Below are 13,726 nucleotides of genomic sequence, written 5' to 3'. Positions count from 1 at the left end.
ATGCTTATTTCTGATGATTAATGTATCACCTTTCACTTCTTCTGCAGTGGGGTATACTTTCATTGTTCAGGAATTACTGTCAAACACCTATAGGAATTTTAGTGCAGTTCAGTGGGTACAAATACACTTGTGCATATAAACACATGATGAAGTTATCTTTTATTCTGTATTTTAGTCTTTTGCAAGCCATACAAGATAAGAAGGAAGCAGTATAAGCCAATGGGAGGAATGAGGAAATAAATGTGATAGATGGAGGTCAACAAAACCTGCTTTGGTTTTCACAGAAAAGTTTAACATTAATCAGTTGTTCAARACAGCTAATATTGCCAACAGTGAATGCAAACACAGACCAGAACAGAAAAATAATTTAGAAAATTCATAGACCAGAAGTACTGAAACTTGAAAATAATATCGAATATCTTAATAATTAACTTTGAGAACCCAGGAAAAAACATGTGGGAGRCAAAAACTGAAAGAACAAATAGAGAAATACATTATGGATAAGGGAAAAATATAGATTATGTAATTATAGCCCAATCATCTGAAAGCTGGTAGCTCATAATACACTAGAACAAATTGTTAACAATAATCTTGTAAGCAGCTAGAGAATTACAAAGTGAGAAAAAAATTTTAATTACTTCTGATTGGGACAAGCTAGTGTACTGTCTTTATTTCTGATGTAGTAAACAGCTTTGAAAAAATAGGAGCATTATTTTGAGTAATAACCTGTCATTGACTGTCAGCCTCCAGGATGGCAGTCCCCTGTCCTCCAAAGTGAGAGACATTAAGATTTTCCCTTGTTTCTGTAGCTTCACTACCTAAGTTCTGGTTCTCCTTCCTTTGGGTTAGGTTGAAGAAACTCTGGAATGCCTGGGAGCTTTGGGTTTTGAAGCTTCCAGCAAAGGTTTATGTTTCTAAAGAGTTTTCTGCCGTATTTTGCAGTATGATGCAGACTCTAAAAAACCTACATGCAATAAGTACTCTTTTGACTGAAGGGGAAATTCAGTAACTAAAACAAAAGGATAAGAGAATTTGTGAAAACAGCACAGACTGAGCTGATATTGCCAAAAAAAAATTTTTTTTAAGTACTTCTAATGCATATCTRTGGAGTTATAGAAAGTATTGGCAAGCACAGATCCCTCTGCATCTGACCCTGACATAGTAATGTGGAACAGAAGAACAGAGCTATTCCCTTTTTCTATGTGAAACATGAGCAGCAGCCTATTTCATGACTCYTTGAAAATGCTGTGGGAGAGAAAAAAGGTGTTCCCATTACCTGTTACTATGTTTAAATCTATTTATAGTTTCCTATCTCAGTCTTGTTTGTATCCCGGTTTTCAGAGTAAAGTATGAAATGGGTATGTCTTTCTAAACATTAGTGCTCCTGGGTGACAAGGATTTAATTCCCAACTCAAAATATGAGCCATTAAGTTAATGAGACCAGCTGTACTACTCTTGCTCTCATTAAGTAACTGTACAGTAGCATCAATATTAAGTTATTAAGCAAGGCTTTCAAAGCATAAGTTTTAACAGTAGAAAGCCTCCACAGCACGAGAGACATAAATGTAATGGAAATAGTKACCAATGTTGAACCAGTGCATGTGTAATAGTTTGTCTTGTTCATTTTATCTGCAAAGCTGTGTTCATTTTATCTGCTAACAGGTAGAAGAACATGAAAATTATTGTTCTAAAACAGTGGGCAAAGCAAGTCAAAGGCCCAAACAAGAGCCTTCCAGACATATCAACCCAACCTCTTTCTTCTATTCCATGTCTCCCCATATGGGACCTGCACTAGCAGACATATTGCCTTGGAGCCCAGGTCGGAAGAGCTGGCTGCCATAGCTTCACAATCTGGAGATKAGGACATGTTTTGTCTTACCTGGTCAGTATATAGCACTGTCTTGAGAGTGCTGCCTTCTSCCATGGAGTAATGAAATTGAAAATGGCAATTCTTGCCAAGGCAATGACACATGGAGCTGTTAAGATAAGCACTTTTGTATAATATGTTGTTGTCGGCGTCCACCCACACAAAATGGCCTGAAAAAGAGAACAGTACACACTTTTACAGAAAAATGCATGTTTTGTGCCTCAGTCCTTAAAAACACCACTACTGCTCTTTTTGGCTCTGGCAGACCACTGCCCTTTTCCCTTAAACAGAGGAATTTGACTGTCATGCTCAGGACAAGACTTAGGCATTCTCTATGCATTTCCTATTTAAAAAGAAAGGAGATATCTATCTTTATTTTCCTCACAGAGTAACCTCAGCAACCAAGAATTACATCATCTGATAGTATCTTGAAGTTGTTACATACTTCATGTGTTAAAGGCTGTGAGCAGTACACATTCAGTTCAGCCACCTTACATTTTCAATCATTCAATAGCTAATCTTACATTTATTTGGAAAATGGGCTTTCTCCTTTCCTATTATGGTTTCTAAGAAATATCTTTTTACAGTAACACTTCTGTGGACTCTTCAAAATAATAAATAAATAAATAAATATGAAGGACAGTTGGGAGGGAAACGGTTCTGCCTTACAGCTATGGGAAACGGTAACATCTCTAACATACAATGCAGTTCCTCAGTGCTGAGCTATAATTTCTACAACAAAGTGTTGGGAGCATATTGCCTTTCCATCTGAAGCAAGAAACAAACTCGGTCTATTCTTGACCTTCTGCCCCTTATGAAAGCATTCCTACAGAGATTTAAAAGAATATGCCATCCCCCCAACAGCATCTTATCTGTCACAAATAAAAATCACAAATAAGAAGGCTAGATACTTTTTATCAGACACAGCATGTCTTTTTCTTTCCCCCTTCCTTAATCACAAAATATTTTGCTATCTCCTGAAGCACCTACGTAAGACAATAAACTAAAATGGAAGAAAGTTCTTGTGTTCACATCTGTACTTGCAAACTTATCACAGATACAGATGCACTTATTATTTCAAGCTGAAGGAAAAAAGCGCCATTTCAGATGGAAAATGTCTGATTTTGTAAGGTACCACATGCTTTTCCTTTTAATGCTACTTTACTGTTCATCTTATGTGATATTTAAGCCTGAAATGTGTGCTTGCAATTTCATTTAAATTAGGTTTGTAATTTCATGCAATAGATGCTAATGTAGATATAAAGGAAATATTATGGAATAACCCAGTATTCTATTCTACTTAAAGAAATTAAAAAGCTTCTATGTTTCTATGGCTCCCAAGTTCTGTAGGAGATAAGTATACATTAACACCAGCATTTGCAGTATCTGTTCTTCATCTAAATTTAGAATTCTCTAAATGATGCTTTCATAAAAATCAGTACAAGTTTTTGTTTTTTACTGAATCTGTGCATATGCATCTGCTAAATCTCATACCTGTAAGTGATCTTGGTTTTTCTAGACTGAAACTTGGAAACATTTCAGTACTTTGCAATACATTTTCTAATGATAAACATAACTATTTTAACATTTTAAACATTATTTCCAATAACTTCCAAAAATCCTGAAAAATGTTTCTATGGTTATTTTTATGTACTGAGAGCTGTCTCAAATGAAATCACTCACACTGTGTAAATTTAATGTTTGCCTAAATGATACCAGAACTTAAATCTTATCCAGTGTTAAATACAACTACTAGCCGTGTTGTTAGATTTTCCTTTAAGAGCTCAGGACTAATATTATTTTCTGTCTTTCATTTTAAGTTCCTGAATCTTTAGAAATAATGGAATTGGCATACATTTTAGATAAGAAAGCAAATGAACAGCAATAGGCAAATGAAAGTTCTATGAAACATCCAGAAGGGTCACATGTCCATGAGGGAATCTTTTCTGCTCCCAGGAGAAAAACTTTGTACAAATATTAGGAAAACATCTGAAAATAAATGGAAGCCTGTCTTTAGAAATGAAGATTCTAGATACTCTTCTTTTGCACATACAGGCCTTTTTTCTTTTTTCCTGATTATAGCCTGCATAAATAGAAATATGTCAGTGTAACTAGACAAGCAATCAACTACCCTCTTCTCTCTTTCGGGAAAACAGATTTGTTACCCTTAGCCAACATCTTTTGAGCAGATTTTTAATGATTAATGGTGTTATGTTTCTCTTTCCTTCGGTTTAAATTTTGCAGCTAGCTCTTTGCTAAAGGTCTAAATTTCCCTCAGTTCAAGACACTGTATATTGTATTCCTGTGTTTCTGATCTGAACTTGATTATGCATTGTCCTGCGAATTTTCAAATCTTTCTTTCTGAAGTGCCAAACTTCCCTTTTCTTTCAGAAGTAGAAAAAGAGCTCCAGGAAGGTGATTTCATTCCTGCAAAGGTGGTAGTAGGTTATCAAGTGGCAGTGTTGTATATGCTTCTGGTAAGATTCATTCTTCATTCATTCACTTTTCTTTACAGAAATCAACCAGCAGAGGCTGGGACTGCTGCCAGAACAAAGAACATAGACTTTCATATCATCCCATAAAGCCTTTTTCTTTTTCCCCTGTGGCTGCTTAATCAGACTTTTAGATGGACAGTCTTGTTTCCTTCAGCTTTAGAGAAAAATATTTATGTTGTAAGCAAAATCTTTGAGTCTTCCAGAAAGATCCATCCGAACTGCAATGGAGCTCAACTGAAATATTAAAATTTCTTTCTGAGATGGTCCTGTGTCTTCCAAGACCTGGAATGGTCTGACAGTCCTACCCGCAGTCTGCTACTCTACATATTTAACTGCCAGCTGATCAGAAAATCAGCCATTTTCTGATTCAAATCTTTGATTTCTCTTTCTGGTTTAATTCACAGTCTTTTAGCTCATAAGATGCACAACTTTCAAGCTATGTTACTAGTTTCAGAGTAACAAGTAACCCTTAAATTAAGACTGAGCCACAAAATCAGTCCTTTCCTTTTTTTGGCAAGTTCTCTTGCCCAGCAGCCAATTATCTCTGAACCAGTCTCCCACAAACTTCCCACTCAGTCATTTTGAGAGAAGAGGAGGTCAAATATGAGCTTTTTTTTCTTTTTCTTTTTTTTTTTTTTAATGTTTAGCATTGAGTGACTTTCATCATTAAGTGTCTCTGATATGTTTGGTTTAAAAGGCAAGGATTTTTTTTTTTTGTATCTTCTAAGAAATATTTTTCTTATGCAGAAAATTGCTTTCATTAGTTTCCTATATCTGGAGTAACGTTTATGTAAATTAGATAAATCCAATATAAGAAGAATGAAATATGAAAACTACATAAATAGAAATTTTAAAGCCTGATCTGAACAGCATTAAGGGAGAATATAAAATCTCTGTAAGAACTTTTAACACTAGAGATATTAAGAGGAAAAGTTACAGAGAAAATTCCTACAAGACAACACTGGAGAAAGGAAGAAATAAATGAACAAAAATGTCATCCAAGGACAAGAGGTATTTTATAATTTTAAGAATACCACAAAAGGAGGATTATATTTATAAAGAAAGGAAAGCAATCCTTTCTTTATAAATATAATTATCTAGACCTCTGCTTCACAATTTAGTTTCTCACTCCTCTCCTATTTATTGCAATTGAAAGCTTTGATCAAAATCAGAAGCAAAGCTTAATCAAGTTCTATTTGCATTGCAAGTTTGAGCCTTCAAGCATGGCATTTTTGAGGTTTGCATACCATTTCCTTACTCTTTAGAATTTTAGTCCATTGGTCACTATACAAACTCTTCATTTATGACTTCACAAAATTGTATGCAAAAACCTGATTTTATTGAGGAGAATTGATTACTTTAGGAGGAGAATTGATTACTTTAGATTTCTTTCTTTATTTTTTCCCAGCATTAACAATGAACTAATTTGTATATGCTGTTTTGATATTTTTTCTTTGTTCTCACATGCTGCTTTTCCTTGATGATGTGGAAGCAGAGGGACTATCCCCAGGCAGTTGTTTTGTATTGTGTGTCCAGACTACTGAATTATCAGTGCATCTTACGTTCTGTTTCAGCAGAGATTTCTTGTAACTTGATACTGTGCAAGCTAGTTTCAGAATTCAGGGTCTTTTTAATTAGTACAATAATGCTATAGAGGAGAAGTTCATTACCATTGGTAGCCCTTCAAATATTAGCAGTGAGGCAACATGTTCCAGAGAACTACTGAGAATAAGTAATTGATCATAGTAACAAAGAATTCTTCCTTCATCAGCTGTTTGGGGAGAAATGAAAGGATGTTGAGACTTTTTTTTAAAGATGAGGTAAAAAGCATCTGTCCTATATGCCCTCTCTTGTATATAAGAAGTGTTAGCTTGAAAAAAAAACATTTTAAGAGCATGTCTAACACTTTATAACTTTTGCTTAGTATCCCATTGTAATTTGGCTTACAGTTATCAGGCATTTTGGAATACATGCTAAAAATCTAATGAAAACATCTCTGAAAACAAAATACCTAATGGCTTATTCACTTAGGCTGCCATCAGCGAGATAAACTCCACTTCTCTGGGCTCAGAGTTCAAGCAGTAATCATTGTGCTATCAGTTCTTGAAAGCTACATCACAAATTATACCATTACAACTAGTGCTACTTAACCTCTTTGAAGGCAGTCTCAATAGACACACCAAACACTTAGTCAATATGGGTATTCCATTTCATGTTAGAGCACTTGCACATTTATATACATTAAGCTTTCAAAAACCTTTCCCATAAACCTGTAGACAAACACTACATAGTGGCTTTAAAAAACAAGTGCTGCATTTTATTCTGAAAATTGCAGTTGCATTATTTTGTTTTGTTTTTTAGAGTAATTAACTAATCTGTATAGTAAATGTTTTTCTCCAGCTTACCTAATTAAAGATTTAAAGTGAAATTATGGAGGATATGCTTAAATATGGTAGCACTTTGGTAGCACAAGTAGTGCTACCAAACATTAAAAACAAAGCAAACACCAGGGCTGTCAACTTAGACAGATTTAGTTTAATTTCACCACAGAATCACAGCAGACACTTTACAGAAAGGATTAACTGGAGAGTAACCCAGTGACTAGCATATATTGAAACTTGAGCATCAAAATCTTCCATGTTTCATCAGCACATGTATTCACACTTACTAAATATTCACAATAAAAGCCCACTGAAGTACAAAATGCATTCAATTACTTTTTATATTTTTGTTCCATTTCCACATTGAATCCATACCTTTCCTAAAAAGTACCATATTATTAAAGATAACTAATAAATATGCATTAACTTATGGTTCTTACCTTCACTATTGTTACTTTCATCTTCTAGAAAGGAGCGGTAGGCAAGTTTATGTCCTTCTTGTAGGTGGACCCATGTTGCGGGCACAGCTGCTGGATCTGAATTCCATTCACACACATCAAGCTCAAAACTGGAAGCCTGCTGTGCTAAAAGGCAAAGCAAAGTAATCGTTCAACTTCTTAAAATGCCATTATTTATGAAACTATTTCCCATAAGAAACATGCTCAGTTGACGACTTGACAAGCCCTCTATCTTTGGTTACCTCAGAAAGTGCAGTCTACCAGCAAGTGTATCTGATATTCAAGGATCAGGATTCAACTGTCATTACAGATTCCATTTTAGAAAATCCTTCCCTAAAGATGGATTTTTTTTTTCAGAGCACCTTGTTGGTATTTGTGCTGGCCAGTCATTATATCTATTGTGAATTCACTTCTATACAGCGGGTTCCCAGGAGATATGAGAAATGACATGTAATCAAAAGAAATATCAATTTATCTTTCTGGTTATGATAAAATGAGTTCTGACTGAAAGATTACACTCAACATCACATTCTTAATATTTACAACAATTCTCCACTTTTGAACCAAAAAGATGTGAATATATTACCTCATATTCTCAAGAACTTCTCTAAGTTCAACATGACAGAATGTAGCTGCAAGATTTCATGTAATTAATAAGTGCTATAGGAAGAAAGTCATTATTTTTAAATACTATTTCCATTATGATAATGAAGGTTCCATTTCTTAATATTATTAAAGAGGGGAAAAAATCTAATGGTTAATATATATTTTTTTTCTAAAGCAGCCAGAATATCTCAGAAAACAAATGAAGATTCTTAACTGTTTGGGTTTTTTTTTTTTTTTTTGAGAAAATAATCATACACATTACTTTCTACGCAACTGGAGTTATGTGTTTCGCACTATTGCTGTCTCAGGGAAATGTGACTTACCATTCCTCCATAACAAGCAATTCAGGGAACAAAACAAATACCTCATTCTTCCCTCTCATATTCCACTTCTCTGCCTAGGGACATTTTGCCTTATCTCTGTCCAAGATCAGAATTGAAATCTCTACAAAATAATTGTATATATAGTTTCTTTGTATATATAATTTCTCAGAAATCAAGAGGGAGCTATGCAGAGCCATCATAGACACTTGGATAAGAATATAAAACTTTTAAATAGAAGATCTGCTAAAGGCATAATTATAAGATATTTTGCATCAAATATGTTCTAGAATATAACTTCTATTTGACACCTGAAATATTTTTTGTTGTTGTCGTTTTACAGTACATGAAGGTTCATACAGTAAAAATCTATGTTCTAAATCATTAACAAAACTACAGAATGTCTTAAATCATTACAATACTGTAATAAAGTAATTAAAGATAGCTTTATTAAATATGAATAAAATATATTGTTTAGCAGGGCTGGACATGTAGCTAAAAGGGTCCTTTTTTGTTTTGTTTTGTTATTTAGGAGCAGGGGGAAGGAAGAGATGAAGGGAAAGAAAAACTTATACGTGAACAGGTCATTTCATACCTATATTAATAATGGGAATAGAAATCATGAAGCATTCATGAAAAAAAGCAAATTTTAATAACATGCAATTAGAGCTGTTTTCATTTAACACCCTCTTATGCAGATATTTCATAAAGATTACAGAAAAAAAAATCAAGTAGCCATTAATCGGTTTTAATTACTGAAAAAAATGTTCTCAATAAAATACCTCTTTGGGGAGAAAATTAAGATCTTTTGACCCTGTTCTTTGGCTGCTGTGAGATGCTCAGATGTCACCTAATAACATTGACTTCACCTAATATATAAGCATAGGATAGAGATGATAAAAACTTGTTCTTATTAAGGCACATTTGAGGTTCTTAAGAATACTGCAATAAGGCTATCTAGATGTCACACTTTGTATACCAAAAACTTCCATTTAAGGTAATTTTAACACATAGATGTGGTCTTAATGCATTCTGCTGAATAAATGAGGTTTTTTTTTTTTTTTTTTTTTTGACTTCTCCCTCTCTTTGAGATATCATAGAATCATGCAATCAAAGAATTCTTAAGGTTGAAAAGGACCTCTAGAGATCATCTAGTCCAACCTCCCTGTACACACAGGGTCACCTAGAGTATGTGGCACAGGATTGCATCCAAGCAGGTTTTTAATATCTCCAGAGAAGGAAATTCTACAACCTCTTTGGACAACCTATTCCAGTGCTCTGTCACCCCCATTGTCAAAAAAATTTTCCTTAAGTTCCTGTGGAACTTTAGATGCTTCAGTTCATGACCATTTCCTCTAGTCCTATCAGTGGACACCATTGAAAAGAGGCCAGCCCCATCCTCCTCACTTCAGGTATTTATAGACACTTACATAAAACGTGGCCCTTCCTGGCCATGAGGGAACACTGCTGCCTCGTGGTCAACCTGTTGTTCACCACGATGCCCAGGTACTTCTCTGCAGAGCTGTTCTCCAGCAGGTCAGTCCCCAGCCTGTACTGGTGTCTCGGGTTATTCCTCCCCAAATGCAGGACCTTTCACTTTCCCGTGTTGAACTTCATGAGGTTTCTCACTGCCCAGTTATCTAGTCTGTCCAGGTCCCTCTAGATGGCAGCACAGGCCTCTGGGGTATCAGCTACTCCTCCCAGTTTTGTATCATTAGCAAACTTGTTGAGGGGGCACTCAGTCCCTTCATCCAGGTCATTAACAAATAAGTTGAACAGGACTGGACCAAGGACTGACCCTTGGGGGACACTGATAACTACAGGTCTCCAACTGGACTCCGCACCACTGACCACCACCCTCTGACCTCTGCCATCCAGGAGTTCTCAATCCACCTCACTGTCTACTCATCTATCCCACACCTTTGGAGCTTTCTCAGGAGGATGCTATGAGGGATAGTATGAAAAGCCTTGCTGAAGTCCAGATAGATGACATCCACCGCTCTCCCCTCATCTATCCAGCTAGTCGTTCCATCATAGAAGGCTATCAGGTTAGTCAAGCATTATTTCCCCTTGCTGAATTCATGCTGGCTACTCCTGAGTCTTGTCCTCCATGCACCTGGAGACAGCAGCCAGGATGAGCTGTTCCATCACTTTTCCAGGGATGGAGGTGAGGCTGACTGACCTGCAGTTGCCTAGGTCCTCCTTCTTGCCCTTTTTGAAGAYCAGCATGACATTGATTTTCTTCCCGTCCTCAGGCCCCTACCTCATTCTCCAGGACCTTTCAAAGATGATGGAGAGTAGCTTAGCAATAGCATCCACCAGCTCACACAGCACTCTGGGGTTCATCCCATCAGGGCCCATGGATTTGTGGGAATCAAGTCTCCCTAAGTGCTCTCTGGCCTACTCTTCCTCTACCCAGGGCAAGTCTTCCTCTCTCCAGGCTTCTTCTCTTGTCCCTAGGGTCTGGGTTTTCAGAAGGATGCCCTTGGTAAACACTGAAGCAAAAAAAGCATTCAGTAACTCTGCTTTTTCTGTGTCTTTTGTAACCAGGGCATCCACCCCGTTCATCAGTGGACCCACGTTTTCCCTGGTCTTTTTTTTGCCATTGATATATTTGAAGAAGTTCTTCTTATTATTTCATCTATCTATATTCTATATTATTATAATTATTCTATATTATTTCATCTCTGTACTTGATGCTGTTTTCATTTTTATTTGCTTTAGAAGCACTTGTTTATGAAAAAGCCAACATATTTGAATATATATGTATATATATATATATATTCACCTGCAGGAACTGGTTAAGCAAGCATATCAGTTGACAAGATCTAGCAATGCTTTTTTTCCACTTTCTTTTTATCTGCAAGAATCCTCTGAGGAACAAAGAGGAGCTGGGGAGAAATCACCCATCTGCATTGATGTTTTCACTGTCAGTTTCAAACTCATTTTTCAAAAAAGGTACACTCTAAACTAACCTTACTTTACAGGCAAGTATGCTAAAGTTTTAAATTAGCATCCTTTCACTTTTTACTAGTACTGCTAGAAAGACACTACAAAATAGAAAAGGAAGAAATTTATATAAGCATATCACTTTTATTCCCATAATTCCCCATTGCAAGAAAGGTGAAACATGGAGAGGTTTATATTAGCAAATTTACTTACCTGAAATTTTATTTCCCTAAAATATATTTATTTGAAATAGTTATATCTACAGCCCTGAATTTTCAGGCTAAGCTTTGTATTTTGGTTTTACTGCAATCTGCCTATAATTCCTCAGCACTCATAATAATGATTGTGTGCATCTATTCGTAACAGTACTTCCCAGTAGGATGTCTAAGAACCTCTAGTTTAGACTATAGCGTACAAAGTTATGTGTTGAATCTTGAAGAGTCTGCGTCAATGGATTCCGTACCTCATATTACCATAGCAAGCTAAATTTAAGACTCTCAACTGGGGAAAAGAAAGAGGATGTTTTGCATCACACTAACCTTATGTGGTACCATGTGTGCCACTGTACAATCTTGAGTACTTGAGAGCAATGAGAAATCTAAATGCTAGAACGGTCTTCATGTTTTTCCCATGAAAATACAGTGAGTTGAAAAAAAAAAAAAAAAAAAAAGGAAAATGTGAAATGCTTTGCTGAAGAAACTTGACACTGCAGCTGTTTGGAGATAGTGGAACAGAACAAAGTGTCTCCATTCCGGCTGAGGACCAGGACCTTCAAGCATTTAAAAAACACACACAAGTGCCTTGGGAATTTTCATAAAGTTATCTCCAAAGCTTTTCCAGAGCCAGCTGAATACATTGATTCTTTGGTAAAGAACAGTATATATTTTCTGCCCGCTGAGGATTTTGTACTCTTTTAGCCTTAGGAAGTTCCTAATGCATTTGTACTATACCAGTTTTCTGATAGTAGTGTTCTTTGCAATTGTATTTATGTGTAATATGACAGCTGATGGTTTAGAGGAATGAAAATAAAGCACATGGAAACAATTACAGGGCTAAGAAAGCTTTCAGTAGCAGATTTGCCTTTGTATTCTCTCAAGAGAATCTCTCAAGAATCAAGGCAAAAGACAGAATAAAATTATCTGTCTACTGAAAAAAAAAAAAAAAAAAGAGAAAAAGAAATTCTTACCAAATTCTGGAAAACATCCTTCACCAAAAGAAATATCATCAACGGCAATAGTTTCATTTTGTCTCTGCATCTCTACCAGCCCCCAAAAAATAACCTGCAGAGTTTAACAGCAGATCAATAGTAAATTATATTCACCAGCATCACAGAGATATTCCAAGATTCTCTAGGCATTCAAAATCATATATACACATTTTACATGTACACATGTACATATTGAGACTTAGAGAGAGAGCACAAAAGCTAATTCATACAGTTAGCATTAGAAATATGAGAACACAAATCATACACAACAGTTTTGGAGGACTAGCATCTGGGCTTTCTGCACACATCTGTGACTTGTCAGCCTAGATATTTAGCCTAATCTTCTGTCTAAATCAAAAATGAAATTGCATTTAACTGAAAGGGTCTCTTGGAAACCACAATAAAATACATTAAAATCTAAGGCAGGATCATGATAATTACCATACAGAAAGAGTTTGTGTATTATCAAGCCATTCTTCTATCAGAGACTGGAAATGTGAAATTTTGTTGTTTTTTCCAGAATTTAACAGACAGATATAAAGCAAAATCAAGACAACATACAGCAATCAGACACAATCTTTTCATCAGCTTGTTTTTAAATAAATTGGACTTTGAAACGGACCCAGATTGAAAAGTAAAATTCAACAGTCATTTTGCTCTAACACTATGAGAATCCTCTCCCATCAGAATCTTCCATGTAACTAAAGTTACTAGTATTTTACATTTTGTCTTTGGGGCAAGTTGTTATCTAGACTACTTTGCAAATGTGGAGACTAACCCATTTTGTCTGCAGTGAAGTAAAAAGTGGCTTGAGGGAACAACTTTGGAAAGTAGGGGCGATTCTAACTACCTAACATTAGAGATAAATGTGGGTATACTGTAATTCAAAGCATGAAAATTAGCCTCTTGCTCTGAACTCCCTTCTTTCTTCATGGACTATTGAAAAGAGTTTCTGAAGTCCAGCCTTTTCAGGAAATGGAATGCCTAGAAATCAAACATACAAATAACATTTTCTAAATTATTCCAGAGCCTTGTTTTGATATGTTACAGTCCTAGTCTCCCAGAATCCTGGAGGCATAAAACTAAGAGTCAGATTTTGCCTCTTAGTATATTTGGGTGCAGGATAATGCTAGATAATAGTGTCAGACATTAAATTTATGGTTAAGTAGCGATTTTGCAAACGGGTTAAGTGTGCAAGATCATACCCAGAAAAAAAAAAAAAAAAGATTTATCCCAGAAATTATTATCAACTAGAGAATGATATCTACAGTACAGGATTATAATATTCAGACAAGGGGATGACCACTATGTTTCTGTCTTACTTCAGGGAAAGAAATGTTAACTGACTCCTGAAACCCTGAACAAGAGTATCTTCTTGTTGGGGGGAGGGGTCTCCTGTTTTGGAGTCTCTCCTCTCCTCTCCTCTCCTCTCCTCTCCTCTCC

At 35.8% G+C, this 13,726-nt stretch overlaps 1 protein-coding gene across 1 annotated transcript in view; it reads right to left on the bottom strand.

Annotated features, from left to right (window-relative positions):
* MALRD1 (MAM and LDL receptor class A domain containing 1) overlaps nt 1-13,726 on the bottom strand; it is a 224,639-nt gene that overhangs the window by 202,642 nt on the left and 8,271 nt on the right. Inside the window, exons 5-7 of the mRNA XM_026039361.1 lie at nt 12,263-12,356; nt 7,184-7,327; nt 1,880-2,037 (exon numbers count right to left, since the gene is read on the bottom strand). Of these exons, the coding sequence (XP_025895146.1) occupies nt 1,880-2,037; nt 7,184-7,327; nt 12,263-12,356 (396 nt within the window). The remainder of the gene's footprint in view (nt 1-1,879; nt 2,038-7,183; nt 7,328-12,262; nt 12,357-13,726) is intronic.

Source organism: Nothoprocta perdicaria, unplaced genomic scaffold (genome assembly GCF_003342845.1).
Source record: "Nothoprocta perdicaria isolate Ctin4 unplaced genomic scaffold, notPer1 scaffold_23, whole genome shotgun sequence".
NCBI classification, from domain to species: domain Eukaryota; kingdom Metazoa; phylum Chordata; class Aves; order Tinamiformes; family Tinamidae; genus Nothoprocta; species Nothoprocta perdicaria.
The sequence above is the reverse complement of the archived record's forward strand: the minus strand, read 5'-3'. Positions and strand labels throughout refer to the sequence as shown.